Source organism: Monodon monoceros, unplaced genomic scaffold, assembly GCF_005190385.1.
Source record: "Monodon monoceros isolate NGI ecotype Baffin Bay Population unplaced genomic scaffold, NGI_Narwhal_1 Super_Scaffold_20, whole genome shotgun sequence".
NCBI lineage: Eukaryota > Metazoa > Chordata > Mammalia > Artiodactyla > Monodontidae > Monodon > Monodon monoceros.
In genome coordinates, this window is record NW_021703777.1 from 43,662,641 (window position 1) to 43,680,530 (window position 17,890).

At 41.0% G+C, this 17,890-nt stretch overlaps 1 protein-coding gene across 2 annotated transcripts in view; it reads right to left on the reverse strand.

The window, feature by feature from the left end:
• BMP2K (BMP2 inducible kinase) overlaps window positions 1-6,997 on the reverse strand; it is a 125,390-nt gene extending 118,393 nt beyond the window's left edge. The window contains exon 1 of one of the 2 annotated variants that reach the window (XM_029234645.1): window positions 6,632-6,997. In XM_029234645.1, coding sequence (XP_029090478.1) covers window positions 6,632-6,800 — 169 coding nt within the window. In that variant the 5' untranslated portion in view covers window positions 6,801-6,997. The remainder of the gene's footprint in view (window positions 1-6,631) is intronic. The other variant, XM_029234646.1, reaches the window with a different exon arrangement.
• Between the last annotated feature and the right edge of the window lie 10,893 nt (window positions 6,998-17,890).

Genomic DNA, 17,890 nt, shown 5'->3' on the forward strand with positions numbered 1-17,890 from the left:
GATGACTTAAGGGGGCAACCACATTATTCTTTCTTTGTTGTTTCAAGAAAGCTAATTTAAACAACACTTTGCCTTAAACAAACTTTGTCTTGAAACTTTGTCTTCACCAAAGTAGAAAATTCAGGGTCCCCAGACGTAAGCAGAAGACCTTTGAGGGGACAAGAACTAAAGAGCCCTCCACTGGTGCTTCTTAATTTGCAAATTAGGTCTTAAATTCTATTAAAGAATTCTGGTTAAAAAAAAAAGTCAAAAATCATTTCCTTTGAAAAGTATTTGAATGTCCCTCATACAGTGAGGCAATTTTTATGACACAAAAAGCAATTAATACAGAGTCCTTTCAGCCTCAAGAATTTTACTATCTGCTAGGGGCCTTGAGACAGGAACAATAATTAACCGCCCTAGTGTTTCCAAGTGCTTACATAATTGTATCTCAAGACAAAAGATTAAATGTGATAAGGGGAAAAAAAGCAAACAGCTACAAATGTCCACAGGAAGAAGGGAGTGATCATAGCCAGCAGTTAGGAAGCTGGGATTAGACAGTCACAAGCAGAGTGAAAGGCAAACAGAAGATTCAATCACAGAGCAAGGAGGACAGGAGCACACTGTGGCTGGAGCAAAAAGCATTACTAGGAAATAACCACAGCTAAGATTCAGAAGGTAGGTGAACGACTGAGCATGGACAATCATGAATGCCTGGCCAAAAAAATGTGACCGGGGCTTCCCTGGTGGCGCAGTGGTTGAGAGTCCCCCTGCCGATGCAGGGGACACGGGTTCGTGCCCCGGTCCAGGAAGATCCCACATGCCGTGGAGCAGCTGGGCCCGTGAGCTATGGCCGCTGAGCCTGCGCGTCCGGAGCCTGCGCGTCCGGAGCCTGTGCTCCGCAACGGGAGAGGCCACAACAGTGAGAGGCCCGTGTACCGCAAAAAAAAAAAAAAAAAATGTGACCAAGTAAGATGACTTCTCAGCAACACAACTGTTGCCTCCCTCCCCTTCGCTCCTGAGTTTCAAGGCATCGGATTCTCCTGGTATTCCTTTGCCTCTCTGGCAGCTCCTTTTTAGTCTTTTCAGTCTTTGCCTACTCTAAATCGCCGGTTCTCAGGGCACTGTTCCTGGAGCAGCAGTATCTGCATTGATAAGCAAGTTGGTAGAAATGCAAATTACGGGCTCCGCCCAGAAATACAAAATCAAACTTTGGAGGTCAGGCTCTGCAATCTGTGTTTTGCCAAGCCCTAGCAAGTCCTCCAAATAAATGATTCTGGTAAACTCTAATGTCTGAGACCAATGTTCCACAGGTGTCCTTCATGAGAGCCTTCCCCTTCTCATTCTACACCCTCTCCCTACAGCAATCCTCTCCCGGGCTTAAAATAACAGCCAAATGCTCACCAATCAGAAGTATGTGTCTCTAAGTCCAAACACCTTTGCTGAGTACTGGACAATATATTCAACTTCTCACTTGACATGTACTTCCCCTCTCAGATATCTCAACTAAACATGTCTGGAATTACTGGATATCCTCCCAACACCCCCAAACCTGTTCCTTCTCTACTCTTCCCCATCTCAATAAATAGCACCTCCTTCATCCAAGAAGTACATAAGCAAGTCATTCTTCACACTTCCTACAACACCCACCTCCATCCAATCCACAACCAGGTCTTCCCATTCAAGCATTAGTAACATTAGGCTCCATCCCCACTGCCATCATCTTAACTAACCTAATTTGTATACCTCTTAAACAGTCTCTATAGAGCAAACACCACGATCTTACAAAAATACAAATCAGAGCGTGTCACGGCCCTAATTTAAATCCTTCAGTAGCTTCCCATTGCATTTTCAGACAAAATCTAAAATCCCCAACATGGCATACAAAGACCTGGATCCTGGTCCTCTCCAAAACCACCTTGGGTCCTTCTTCCATGTGATTCATTCATGATAGTCCATAGCTCTGGACACAATTCACTTCCTGAAACTCTTCCCCACATAGGAATTTCTCTCTTCATGACATACTCCATACCACGCCCCCTTCATACCTCTGCCTTTACTTAACTCTCCTCATACTTCAGAGTTCTGCTAAAATGTCAAAAAAAAAACAAGCCTTCCTTCATCCTCCAATACAAATTGAATCAGTTATTCTCTCATGAAACCCTATGCTTTCTTCTCATGACAATTATCAAAATTGTTAACTACATTAACCTGATTAATTCTGTTTAATATTTATCTTCTACACTAGACTGTAAGTTCCATAATGCCAGAGAAATACCTGTTTTGTTCTCTGCTGTATAAATAGCACCTAGTACAGAGCCTGACATTTAAAAAAAAAAAAAAGGCATTTAATAGTTAGGGAATATTAACAGTTGCTGATATCTTTACTAAATCCTCCGCTCTGCTTTGTTATCTCTCAAGAACTTTTACTTCCATGTTACTGGGTAGCCACAGATAATTCCTGCAAATGAGATACCATGCTTAAAGATTCTTACTGATTTATCCTGCAAGATCAGATGTACCTTACTACCTTCCTGTAAAATTAACAATAAGAATTGACACCTAGCCCAAATTCACCCTACTCTAAGCAGTTAACTCTGAGAGCTACTGAGCTACTTTTACAGAACTCTAGTAAGTTCCTGGCCTCCAATTACTGACAGTGCCAACAACCCCCATGCCCATGTCAGAAAGTCCTATGCATCCAATCATATTCAAAATACCACTCCTGGGCTTCCCTGGTGGTGCAGTGGTTGAGAGTCCGCCTGCCGATGCAGGGGACGCGGGTTCGTGCCCCGGTCCGGGAGGATCCCACGTGCCGCGGAGCGGCTGGGCCCGTGAGCCATGGCTGCTGAGCCTGCGCGTCCGGAGCCTGTGCTCCACAGCGGGAGAGGCCACAGCGGTGAGAGGCCCGCGTACCGCAAAAAAAAAAATTTTTTTTAAATACCACTCCTATCCAGTCCCATAACCTCATGATTAGACTATGTTAACAAATTTTGGATGGTGTCCTGCTCTCTACGCTCCCCATAAGTCCACTTTTCACCAAAGACACTTAGGGGAAAAACTCTCCTACTTGACAACCCACTCTTCCCATTATCAATCAATATTAAATTCTTCAGACTAGCACTGAAGGTATACAGAGGTATATGATCCAAAAGCAGTCCTACATTTTAGTAAAAACTTGGACGGTTACATTGAATTATATGTGTTTGACAATTTGACACTGTTTCAAGCTAAAATTCACGTATAGCTCTACCTCATTTCTACAGCCCGATGCTGAAATTCCACTCCTGAAACTAAATTGTTTTCGAGGAAAACCATAAAAATGGCCCACTGTGATATCCTCTCAACTTTGAGCAAGAACTAAAAAGGTGCAAGTTGTCAGCATTTTCAAACATCTATATACTTAACTAGAAAGAGATTATGATACAAAGTGTATAATATTTCAGAAAGGAAACTACACCAATAGTTTAGTTATAACATACAACGTAAGTATACTCCTGAGAATGTGGGTTTTTTAAATATATATAATATAGAAAACATGTATGTGCATGTAAATATATACATACATACACATACCTATACATACATACATATACAGATGATCTTCATTATTTGGAGAGTTCATATTTCTGAAGTTGCTTACTTGCTAAAATTTATTTGTATCCCCGAAATCAATAAAATATCCCAATATCAATACAATGGCACTTTCATAGTTATTTGCATACATGCGCATAGTGGTGAAAATTTTGAGTAAGCCAGCTGGAATCAACAAGGTATTGCTCTGCCTTGTTTCAGCTCTCACTGCTATAAACAAGGGCCCTTTTCAAGGTCTATGTAGTGTCATGTTTTTCTCATTTTTGTGTTTTTTATTGGTGATTTTGTTGTTTAAAATAGCCCCCAAGCATAGAGCCAAAGTGTTGTCCATCTAGCGTTTCTTAGTGCAAGAAGGCTATGATGTCCCTTACAGAGAAAATCTGTGTATTCACTAAGCTTCATTTAGGCATGAGTTACAGTACTGTTGACCATTAGTTCAATGTTAACAAGTCAACAATGTATATTAAACAAGGTGTCTTTAAACAGAAACACACATAAAACAAGGTTATACAGTGACTGGTTGACAAAAATGCTGTAAACACAGGCTTGCGGTACCCTGACACTATTTCCCCTAGGAACAATGATTCAGTATTTGCTAAATCACTGGTCACAGCGACTTTATAGAACGTGACTACTGTGAATAATGAGAATCAAGTATGTATTTGAAGAGGGGGGCAGCAGCACTCACACCAGGTTTATTGAAGACTCAAAGACACTGCAGAGGTCATTCTGAGCAAGCTGCCTGTATTTGCAGCAGCATGGCAAAAACACCTCAGGACACAGCATCTACAGGGTCTTGCCTCTATTTAAACAACACTGACACAAAGCAAAAATGTAAAATCAACTAAGTTTGTTTTTTGGTCTGTCTTTGCTTCTACCCTTTTCCCACTCAATGGTACACCTCTTCCCAATTCAGGTACTCTAAACTCCACAGTAACGCCTTTTCACAAGAACTTGCCCTAATCTTGCAATTGGGCAAATGTTTCTGTAAATTATTGAATGATCATTCTTGAATGTAAACCACGTTTGTGCTTAAACATCTGATCTAAATTGTAGCATTACTTATTTGGAAAGAAGAGATGATATTAAGCATATGAAATAACAATATGTTGTCAGGATCAAAAAGTAAACCGAATATAGATAATTTCGGTTGTGTGCGTGCTGAAATAGAAGAAATACACAAGGAACAAAGCCTAGGCCTCAGCCTTCCCTCTGGGGAAGGCCAAAAGCCTAGTTCCAGGAGCTGGGGTGTTGGGTTGGGGAAGCGCCATCTTCTAAAAGAGTTTGTTCAACGCTTGCTTCCTCCTAGCACTTGATTACGGATTTTTTCAAGAGAAATGACAAATTTATGGCAAAAGTAAGTGGAACACTCTAACAGTGACATTAGTGACTGAAACATTTTTTTAATTTGTGTGTGTGTGTGCTTGAGCACTCCCCTTTTGAAATTCATTTGTATTTGCATCTTCCAAAATTACTTCTCTTTTATTGAAAATGGTTTGCTCAGGGTAATGACAGGACATGCATGGAGCAGCGGTAGAAGCTACCAAAGTCTAACTTGATGAAATGTCAATGATTTCTTATTAAGTAAAAGACCCATCTGGGATTTAGTGAAATGAAGTGAGTAATATTATTCAAGCCACCCTGCAGTTATTACAGCAATTCAAAAACAGAAGTACAGCATGTGAGTTAACAGCCATGTCTTCTTAAAACCTATAGCTTAATCTACGACTCAAACACTTTAAGTTAACGTATAATAAAGAACTAGGAACTTTTACAGCATGGTAAATCCGTCTATCAACACCAATTACCATACATACATTCATTATTTGACAAGCTAAAGATCCTCCTCCCACCTAAGGTTCAGCCAGGCTCATCATTAGGGGCAATGGCTTGCAAAACAATGACATCCATCCTGAATAATTCAAGATTTCTTTCTCTTTAGAATATTGTATAGACAAAAATCTTCAGGTTTTTCTTTTGTACTAATTTGCTATTGTTTATGGCATTTCAAAAAACACAAGTGGAATCTCAGTCTACTGTCTCCAAACCACATCAACTGACCCTCAGAGAACCAAAACTACTGTCTTTGATTTCTTCTCTCTTAATCTTGAAACTTAGAAGGGCAAATTATCAACAAATTATTTCTTGAGAAATTTTTAAGTATTTTTGTAATATCATTCTGCAGTTAAAAACTCAGAAGTCAGTGAAGCATGCAATGAAACAAGAGTATTTCTTACAAGCCAATTATACAAGAAATACAAAACTAAAAGTGTAGGATTTTTTTTTTAATGGAGCAAACTTTTTTGTAAGCAGACTCTCAACTGTTGACATAGTCTGATAAAGATAATGAAGGATCGAACACAAAACTTCTCAAGTGAAAGTTAACCTGCTTTCATATCGTCTTTTAAAGTCTTATCAAACAAGACACACCGAAAGGGTGTGACTAGCACCCTGCATGATAGAGAAGATTCTAAAAAACAAAGATAAGTGGACTTCAAGTTTACCTGCTCCCCCAAAGCAACCTACTCACTGAATTTGGGGCAAAGTATCACCTCCATCACGCGCACACACAGAAATAAATTGTTTTTCAACTGATGACTGAGCAGCAGCAAACCCAGGCTGAACACCCGGGGCTGCACAGTCCTGTGCCCTGCGTCGCGAGTGGTGAGGCCAACGCTTGACACCCCCCTGAGCCACAGCGGGTAAGAGCCCCAATCCTGCTCGATCTGACCCTTTAATGAGTCACTGGTCCAATCATGACACCGCAGCACTCGCTAAGACGTTTCCTATTTATTTCTTTGCGTCAAGAAGCGCTGAAAATGACAAACTCGTACTGAAAGAACTGTGCACAGGTCAGAGTTGCCGGCGGCGAGAAAAGCCGACTTACGAGCGAGAGCCCGAGCTACTCTAAAAGCCCCCGCTGGCCCAGCAGAGGAGGCAGAAGGGGTTAGAGTGAGCCGGGAAGGCGAGGAGACAAGCGGGCGAGGACCTGGAGAAGCTACCGCCACACCCCAGCCCTCCCTCACCTGCCGGCCCGAGCCTCCCCGGGCGCCCGTACCTTCGGCCAGTGACTCCTCCAGGGTGACCTGGTAACGGCCGACCGCGAACACCCGGACCCCCACGGACGAGCTACCAGAGCCGGCCCCGGCCCCGCCGGCCCCGCCACCCGCCGCTCCACCGCCGCCGCCGCCGCCCTCCGACTTGGGCATTCGAGAGAACTTCTTCATGGTCCCGCCGGCGCGCTGGAGGGCGCGGGGCGCGCGCAAGGGCGAGCGAGAGGGTGAGGTGCCCGGTCCGGCACGCGGCCGGGCGTCCGCGAGGGGTCGCCGCCCCTCGCTCGTCCGAGCGTCCGAGAGCGCTACGGCCTGCCGAGCCTCACATTCCGCGCGCGCCGAGCGCACAGCCCCGGCCCCGCCGCCCGCTCCGCGGCTCCGCTGCAGCTGCCAGGCTCCCGCAGAGGGCGGCGAGGAGGGCGGGGACAGGGCGGGGCGCGAGGGGGCGGGCCCGAGTGCGAGGGCGACGCGGCCGCCTCCGCCAGCGTCCCGGGCGCCCTAGCAGCCGCACCAGGACGGACTGCGAGCCCCGGAGGAGGGCGCAATGGAGGGAGATGGCGAAGGGGGCGGGGTGACCGGCCCCTCCGCGGAGTGGGCTGGTCCGCTCAGGCCGCACACTCTCTGGACAGCATCCCGCGGCACCGCTGCCGCCCCAGCCGAACCCGCGCCGCCCGCCACTCGAGGCCGTTGGCGGCGCGGCGCCCCTGCCGACCGCTCACTGAGGCCAGGCGCCCCGCGCAGGCGCGTGGCCTGCGCCGCCGGAAGTGACGGTTCCGGCTCTTGTCACGTGGAGGGGGGATGGGGGAGGAGATGGGGGGGTTGGGGACGAGAACGAGGTCCGGAATCCCGGGTCTGGGGTCCTGGCCGGGAGGGTTCAGGCCTGGCTCCTGGGGTCCTGGCTTCGAGCAGGGAGGTGGCCCGGGGACCGGTTTTCGCGCTGGCTCTGCGCGGTGTCTGTCATCTCGGCCAGGAGTTGGTATGTTACTCTGGGGGCTTAAAAATGCCAACAACTTTACCCCCGCTAACGGACTTCTCGCTGCATTTCTAAGCTGGTTCTCCAGAGCTTCTCCCCTGAGAATCTTCTTCCGCCCGCCCACCCCGAGCGTGGGAGGTGGGAGCAGCGCGGAACTGGAGCGGATTCCAGGAACCCAACTTCTAAAGCCGTGGTGTCGCGCTCTAACAGACGCTTGTGCTAGGGAGCGTTTTGCGGTTTATAAATGATTTAGGAGTACTTTCAGAATCTCGTGTGTGCTGTGCAATAGCCCTGTGAAGTATTCAGAGCAGGTATTAAGCCCGTTTAGAGACTTTTCATCACCTTTGGCTAAGAGAGCTTAAGGGACTCGCCCAAGGTCACATGGCTGGCTTGTGATAGAACTGTGACTACAAGGGCCATCCTTTGATACTTAGTTTCATACTTTGGGCCATCCGGGAAAAGTAGGTTAGGGTCAGATGGCTGAAAAACGGCAGATTTAGGACTTTGGAAGCAAAACCAGCCATTGGTTCCCCCTTCCTCCTTTAACAAAGAGATTTGCCCATTTAAAAAAAAAAGACCCGTTTGCATCCATTTCATAAACTGCAGGAATCTCAACGCCTGCGGGGTGAGGCAGGCAAAGTGAACGTGGTGTTAAGACGTTCGGGGTGGCAGGGAATGGGAAATCATTGAGCGTGTGTACAGAAAGCAGCCGATTCTCAAATCCAGCCTGCTTTCCCCCCACACACCCCGTATGAATACAGGCCCACTGTGGCCAAAGTTTCCGTTTCTTAAAAGAAGCCAAAAATCTGGATTTTCTTCTAATATGGCATTTCCAGATTTTTTAAATGTAGGCCAAATAAATTGTGCCTGTGGGACTCCAGTCTGAACCTTCTATGAAAGCAGATGATGTGGTTCTATCCCCATCCCTGTTTCTTTATCCAGCTTTTTAATGAGATACGGGCAGAAACGTTAGAAAATGTGCTTAGGCAAAAGACTTTGGGCTTGAAATCTTCCATTTTTTTCTTCCCCTCTGCTATTTCAAGAGAAGCTATTTCTGACAACATTAAAACAGTGCTCTGGATTTGGGCATCTTTGCTGCACAACCCGCTAAGCTAAAATTCTTCGTCCAGAGACCTGACCTTTGAAAGTCCAGCTCAATGGAAGTCAGATATGCCAGATCATTGATGTGGTGTGACAATTGGGGATTTCCATTCAGAAATAAGCGGACCATTCTCCTTACTGTGGGGATTCACTGTGGAGTCTCATTCCTACAATATTTGAATTATATTTTTTCAAGCCAAATAACTGAGAAATTTAGCCATTTCATACAATCTAAACTGCAATCAGCCTAACATACAAAGTTGAGGCCTAATACCTATTCATCTGATGACAACACAAGAGTAAATGAAGTCTCCTGTGATCAGTTTGGGAGCCAATTTACCACAATTGCTGTGGTTTAAAAAAAAAAAAAAAAACTGTGTACCCAAATAACCTGACTTCTGATATGGAGGTTGATAATTAATTTAAGGCATAGATCCTCTCTCAAAAGTTATGGGTAACACTAAGCAATGTGTTCTTTAATTTTTCATCAAGCATATAATAAAAATTTGAATATTGTTTGATCTTCTCAGAATGTTAACTCCACAATATTCTATGACAAACATGTTACTAATAAGAATGCAAAAACATTGTATTACTAATAAGAAGAATGCCAAGCATTTACAAACACTATCAAAAGATGTTGATGTTAACTGTCAGATTGTATCCTCCTAGCAACTTTGTGAGTCAAAATTGTGTCCATAAACCGATTTGTAGGCAGAAAATGAGATACTAATCAGTGGAAAAACTATTGAGAATTCTAGTCTTTTAGTTTTGCACTCATTTCACTTTGGTTTCCTGTTGGAAATTAAAATCTCTAGAAGAAAAAGTATGGATAATGTACATTCTGATCATCTTAAAAACTGTCATTGAGGTGACTTACAGTAAGAACACATATAGAATAGTTTAATAGAGATAAAAAGTTAAAATCACATTTCAGGGTTTTTTTTTTCAATATAAACGTCAATCTTTCTAATGTTTACAGCTGTACTGTGATTAAAATAGTTGGAAACTAGCCACATAATACTTTTATTTAAAGCAGGTTGTTTCAGTTTACAAGGTTTCATGTTACAATATACTGATAAAGTCAGCAGATCATTGTAGCCAACTAAATGATTCTGAGATCCTCAAACAGGAAGGAATTTGACAATGGTGAGGAGGAGGGAGGATTATTGTTATATTTTTTTCTTCTACTGGAAAGCTATAAACCTTCTTGTTACTTTGACCCTCATCTTTTTTGCACTAAGGTGGCTCTCAAAGACATATGTGAAGTAAGAATGACTGACATGGATCAAAGTATGCTTATCCCAAAAGCTTATTCCAGTGCCATAATTACCTTTATAAATCATCTCTTCCAATGCCTGATCACTTTTCCTCAGGAGTCAATGTTTTCCTTTGATGATGTGTCTTCAATCATTATTAGCCTCAATATGTTTTACTAGAAGGAAAAAATATCCTCCCTGCCTAACAGAATTACATTATACCTAGTTAAATGCCCATATCTTTGCTTTCCAAAAAAGTAAAAGTCCTGAAGTCCATTAAAAGAATATATATATATATCCATTTAAAAAGCGTTTTTTTAAAAAACATCACTGATATTTAAATCCTCTGTTAAAACTACTCAACATCATTACTATGCCTGTAAAAAATGTATATACATCAAAGAAAAATCAATCTGATAGTATAGTTTAAAATACCAAGATGCTCAAAAATACTCTTAATAAGAGAAATGACTCATTTGACTTAAAATACTTTTCTGTGATAGAATTTTTCCTGTAACTTGACCATGCTTTTAAAAAAGACTGCAAGGGGCTTCCCTGATGGCGCAGTGGTGGAGAATCTGCCTGCTAATGCAGGGGACACGGGTTCGAGCCCTGGTCTGGGAGGATCCCACATGCCGCGGAACAACTAGGCCCGTGAGCCACAAGTACTGAGCCTGCGCGTGTGGAGCCTGTGCTCCGCAACAAGAGAGGCCGCGATAGTGAGAGGCCCGCACACCGCGATGAAGAGTGGCCCCCGCTTGCCACAACTAGAGAAAGCCCTCACACAGAAACGAAGACCCAACACAGCAAAAATTAATTAATAAACTCCTACCCCCAACATCTTCTTTAAAAAAAAAAAAAGACTGTACAATGGCCATCATTAAAAAATCTACAAACAATAAATGCTGGAGAGGGTATGGAGAAAAGGGAACCCTCTTGCACTGTTGGTGGGAATGTAAATTGATACAACCACTATGGAGAACAGTATGGAGGTTCCTTAAAAAACTAAAAATAGAACTACCATATGACCCAGCAATCCCACTACTGGGCATATACCCTGAGAAAACCATAATTCAAAATAGTCATGTACCACAATGTTCACTGCAGCACTATTTACAATAGCCAGGACATGGAAGCAACCTAAGTGTCCATCAACAGATGAATGGAGAAAGAAGACGTGGCACATATATACAATGGAATATTACTCAGCCATAAAAAGAAACGAAATTGAGTTATTTGTAGTGAGGTGGATGGACCTAGAGACTGTCATACTGAGTGAAGTAAGTCAGAAAGAGAAAAACAAATACCGTATGCTAACACATATATATCTTTAAAAAAAAATGTTCTGATGAACCTAGGGGCAGGACAGGAATAAAGACGCAGACGTAGAAAATGGACTTGAGGACACAGGGAGGGGGAAGGGTAAGCTGGGACGAAGTGAGAGAGTAGCATTGACACATATACACTACCAAATGTAGAATAGCTAGTGGGAAGCAGCTGCATAGCACAGGGAGATCAGCTGGGTGCTTTGTGACCACCTAGAGGGGTGGGATAGGGAGGGTGGGAGGGAGATGCAAGAGGGAGGGGATATGGGGATATATGTATATGTATAGCTGATTCACTTTGTTATGCAACAGAAACTAACAACATTGTAAAGCAATTATACTCCAATAAAGATGTTAAAAAAAAAAGAAATAGAAGCATAGAGAAATTAAGGATCCTGCTCAAGATCAATCAGATAATAAAGGTCAAAACCATGATTAGATCTTTTTTTGCCTCCACATTCTTAACCCATGCTCTATATTGCTATATTATAATAAACAATGTTTAAGTAGTGAACTACTTTTTATATAAAAAAAAAAAAAAAGACTGCAAGAGGTAGGCAACTTCACCACCAAGAGAGGTACTTTGATCCCTGACCCTGCTGAATTGGTGGCGGGGGGAGACTCCACCAGGTATACAGCACCTTAGCCTCACACCTCATGACAAGAATATCTTCCTGCCTCAAGAAGCATTTGTCCTAGAAGGGGATTACAGTCACATCCCTGGATATGTTCCTGCCCTCCCTCTTCTTGTTAGCCTTTGCATCTCCCTGCTATGGCTGAGCTACTCCCTGCTCCCAGTTACATTCATATAAAACTTAGCAGAACGTACAATAAGAACTAATTCTTATTGGGCACTTGCAATGTACCAGCGCTCTTCAAAAATAGCAATGTACCAGTGCTGTTAACTCAGTAAATCTTTGTGACCACACTATGAAATAACATTTTAGACCATTACTCTCACTTTGCAGATGAGAATACTGATTCACAGAGAGGTAGGTTACATACCCAAGGTCTGTCTTGTGACTTGTAGCAGGTTTCAAAACCAGGTAGTATAACTTTATAGCTCATGCTCTTAACCCACTACACCATGGAGACTTTCCTTGAAAACACACAATAAACAATATGATTTCTGCAGTTTAAGGTGATAAGGTACCTTCCTATGCTCTCTGGTCACATCACTCACCAAATGTGAATGTGCTGCTAGGGTTCAGGGACCCCTACTGTGATAAGTGAGATTAATTTCTGATTAGCCAGGTGTATTTAAAATTTAACAAATAGTTGCTGAATATCTGCAATGGGTAAAGCACTGTGGATGGGGGTGGGTAACTAGGAGATGCAAAGTTGAATAAGACAAGATTTCAGAGTTTATACTCTTGCGGGGTGGGGGAGACATGTACACAACCATATAATAGAGGCAGGGAAGAAAGACTGAAAGTGGAGATAGAGTTGATTGTAAGCTCTGGCCAGAAATGATGAGCTCTAAGGTTATGCAATGATGATACGTTGCCTTCAAATCTCCTGACAGTGTGGTTGACGTTATGATCTTCACAACTTCTGGGAACAGAAAAGCAGCTCTTCTGGGCTTGGAAGTGGGTGAGCAGTTCCCATGGAAAGATATTGAATCCTGTCCCCATGTGTTGAACTGATGCTGAATCTCTCTACTTACACAATATTCACACATACTCAAGCAAAACTCTATTCAAGTTACTGTAGAGGGACAGAGAGAAAGAAAGTGTTGAAGCTAAAGTCAGCTTTTCCTTCAGTCCCTTATTAAAATTCACATCTTGTTTTATCCAGACTTCTGCCAACTGTGGTAGAGACTATTTATTGAAACTGTATGATGTGCTAAATAGTGTATGAACCAATATACAATAAGAACCCATATAGTGTGATAAAGTCATGGAATTTCAAGCTGGAAGGCAATATAATTACTGGAGAAACTGAAGGAGGAACAGGAACATTGTTTGAGCACCTAGTATGTCTCAGGCATTGTGCTTAACACTGTATATATTTAATCCTCTAACAAGGGAAGTAGGTATTACTACTTCTGACTTAACAGCTCTCTCACTCCAGCCACCCTGAACCATTTTCATTCCTTACCAAGCTGTTTCAGGCCCCAGTGCTCACGCAAGGTAGAATGTCTTGTTCTTTCCCACAGTCATCTGAATCAGTGGGTGCCTGTGTGGGACTCCAGGGCCACATCCGCTAGGAAACCTTTCCTGTCCTCTCCCATCTGCCAATGCCAGGTAGAATGGACTCATTTGCCCCCCACGCCACTCTGTACAACTTCCAGAACTACACCTATCACTTAATTACAAGGGCTTCATTCCATGCCTGTCTCCCTCTACTGCAGTTTAAGAGGTTTAAGGAAAGGGACGGTGCCACATCGTTTTCTTAAAACCCAGTGCCAAGCAACATGCTTGACATATAGTGAATATTGAATAAATAAGTGAATAACTTTGCCAAAAATCTAGTAAGTGGTAGAGTTGGGGGTTGAGACCAGGCTCAAATCTCAGGTGTGTCTGAAATCCCAAGCTTCATAGCTTTTCTACACCGGACTTTCATTTGTCTTAAAAATAGGAAGAATATGGGTTTTTGTGTGTGTGTGTGTGGGAGGGCTTTGGCCATGCTGTTCAGCTTGGGGGAATCTTGGTTCCCAGATCAGGGATTGAATCCAGGCCACAGCAGTGAAAGCACTGAATCCTAACCAGTAGACCGCCGGAGAACTCCCAAGAATATGTTTTTTAAATTTTGTTTTTCTGTGGTGGTGGTGAATTTTTTTGCTGTTGTTTTTTTGAAGTGGGAGCTGGAAGGTGATGTGATCTATGAGTATTAAATAATGCACAACCAATACCAATCACACTGCCAGCACACAGTAGGCAATGAAGAAATGTCCCCTTTCCTTTCTCTATATCATCTTGTTCAAAGTTGTACTAAATGTGACAGAGCTAGGACCCAAACTATTCTACTGTGCTACCCTTTCATCACAGGTGCTTCACAGGTATAACCTATTGATTCTTCTTTGGAGTGAGTTTTAGGCTTCTTAGCATTTATCATTTATTTTATGTTTTTCTATTTTGGCAGACTTTAAACTGCAAATTGTAGTATAGGACAATATAGGCAGACTTGGGGCAAGAAACCGCCTTTACCTGGCTGAAAGTTTCAGGAGGGTAGGAACCATGGCTTCTTCATCTCCGTATATGCCTGGTCCATAATAATTGCTTAATAAACATTTGTGGAACTCAGGTACATTGACCAACTTAAACTTAGGTGGCTTGCTGGATCTTTGCAGACAGTCTTAAGAGAAGAAATGCCGGTAGTTGAAAACAAAACAAAAACAACAAGTGGGAAACTGCTCAGTTTATGGAACTATAAGAAAGGAAATTCTGCTTCTGGAATGGAAAACTTAAAAGGGTAAAATCAGGATAGCTTAAGCAAGAGAGTGCCATAAGTAATATCATCAGTAAGACAAACGCATGTGAGAGGTAAAAACTCTGAAACCTTAAGTAAATCTGAAAGCAAAGCCTGAGGCTATAATGAAAGCCTGGTTCCTCCCACTGGAAACAAACAAATCTACCCTAAGAGGCTGATTTCTTTTCCACTGGCTAAAATCTCACCTTTGTCTTTTTGCACTTGCTATTCCCCTGACCCTGAGCACTGTCTTTCCCTCCTTGTCATCCATTTTAGACATATACAGCTTTCCCAACTTACCTCCTCCAGAAAGTTTTTTCCCAAGTTCCCCACTTCATAGTAATCCATCATTTCTCTGAACCATTGTAGCACTTTTGTCTGCATGCAAAGCCTAGCATACTGTGTCCTTTAATTGCTGAGTGTGTATAAGCCTTAACTGTGAAACAAAATACACAATGTATAGTTATCATTTTAAAGTAATTCCATTGCATACATAACCCAATATTGGGCACATTATAGGTGTTAAATACTTATGGAATTAAACAAAGTACCTGGAAAATAAATGCTACTTTGAACTGATATTTTGAAATGTGCTTTTTAATGGCATTTTGGATTCACAGAAAGGAATAAAAGACAGATGCTATGAGGGGAGAGTTACAATTGATCAGAGTCTAGGTAAACAAAGATAAATTTGAATGTACTTTTGTTTAAAAGTAAAAGAGAGCTTCCTATTATAGATCTTTCCTCAGAAAAATCTTAATGAAGTGTGACCAGATATTATATAATAGCGATTTTTATCATTTATTTTCATCATGGTGATGATCAAACACTACCTTAGTGCATATTTCAAGCTAACATGAAAATTATACTTATGTATCCACTTCTTAAATTATAATATTTGTAAGTTGCTGTTTGTTGACCTTATTCAATTACATAATTTACATGATGCTCTAAATATAATATTCAAGGAAATCATTCTTAAACATAAGGATGCTTTTTTTAAACTTTTAATTTTTCATACTTCAACAGATACCTTGTTTCTGTTCTCTCTCTTATCTGCTGACAGCATTGCACCTACTTATAGGGACAGATTAAAAACATTTTTCCCATTTACCATGACAACACCCAGCTAATGCTTACTGATAAACTAGTAGCAAGTAAGAACATATACAAGATGCAAGAGGAATTAGCACTCCTGAGTAAGAACTTTAATCCAGGAGTGAAAAAAAAAAGGAAAGCTAAAAGAAATTTATACACTGTTAACATTTTATTAAAATTCTTGCCATTTTTATCTAAATGAAATACGATTTGTTGAGTCCCCATGTTATATCCTTTTTATAAACAAGCACATTTTTATAAACTCTAAACTTATAAATTTGATGTGTGTGTGTGTTTAGGCAGCTTTGCACTAAAATGTTCATTCAGTATTGACAGATACGAAATTCAAATTTTGCACAAATACATAAATACACTTGGTCTTTGAAAATGTGTCTAACAATACATTTTAAGCAAAATAGTTTCTATAAGAGATAATAATGCTCATATTTTGTACCAGAGAGGATTAACCAACTATAGATTTGGCCCACTTAAACTTTGAGCTTTTTAATATTGATATGACAACAAATAGATGATCAAAACCTTAAAAAATTAAACAATTAAAATTGTCTGAAATAATTTTACATAACAATTTTAATTTTGTTGAATTTATCACTTGTTTTGATAGCATTTACACACAGCCTCAAAGACAAAGAGTTACTTTAGCAACTTGGCTGTCCCTGTGTAAATAAACTAATTAAATAGGCACTTATTGCAGGCCTATATATACATACACATGCATGCAGCCTTTTACTACTCACATGGGAAAATAGTAATAAGACTTAAGATCCAAACTTTAAGCCAAGCAAACATTGAATTTAGCGGGTATAGACATGGTTTCTTGTGTTCATGCTCATCCTGTACGTTTTCTACATTTCTTCTGCTTCTGGCCTGCACATTTTCTTGTCCACTCACCATTGTTACCTTTCTCACTTATGACCCATCAACTTTCCTATAATAATCATAATGTATAATCAATCCCTGTTTCTCTAATAATGAGAACTCTAATGATTATCCTTTATAGTAAATGCCCTGCACAACAGGGATAAAATTTAATTGAAATGTATACTGTATGTGCATCTTGGATAAAAATAAGTACCTGTAAGAGAAACATCAATGTTTCAGTTTAATAAAAATATCAAAAATACAAACACATTCCCTTATTTCAAAGAGAATTGTTTTAAGTTCTTCTTCAAAAGAAGAATCCATCATTAGCAATTCCAGTAGAACCTTCATTAATATTTCATGTCATCACATCTCTATTCAAAAAAGCAACACTAATCACTAATTCAACCAATTCAATATATCTGAATTACTAAGAATTTATAAATATAATTATGCACTAACTAAATCTTTAAATTCTAAAACTGATTTTTTAAAAGAATTAAGGTGCGAAAACTTTGTGTACTTTTAGTTATATGATTGCTTAGGGGAAGTCTTTTATTCATACCTACCAATTAGAATACCTACAGAATGTATAACCAAAATCAGTTTCATAGCTATGCTTTATTCAGTACTTGTGAATGTAGTAAATATTGTTTATAACAGCACTTTCAAGATAATATGCTACTATGCTGTAAGAAATACATTTCTTAACCAACAAGTCCTACTGGTTCTTGAGCATGTAAAGCAGTACATTTCGTGAAAGAAATAGAGAAGAATATAGCTTGATGATTTCTGTGTTTTTTATTCACTGGCAAAAGAAAAATAAAGATTGACAATTTCACATAAATCTTACTTTCTCAGGTAAAAGTGTGATATTATATAAGGGTCATAGTGTTGGTTAAGTTGCCTAAATACTGGTGTATAACAGTTAATTTAATAGGCTGTGTGGATAATGCATGACAGCTCTGAAGACAAATTTAAGTTCCTAATGATGCCACTATTTTGCTTGATTTGTTAAGTGAATCAAATGGTATTTGTGAATATGTGGTATTTTTTACTAGAAATCAGCAAGAGCAGAAAATAAAGACTCTCTCCAACAAAACTAAATACTTTCTCTCTAGCCACATAGGTATGGGCAGAACAGAACAAGATTAGAATGGATAGAGAACTGGCACCTAAAATCTGCATGCTGAATTTATATTTCTGAATTCTAAT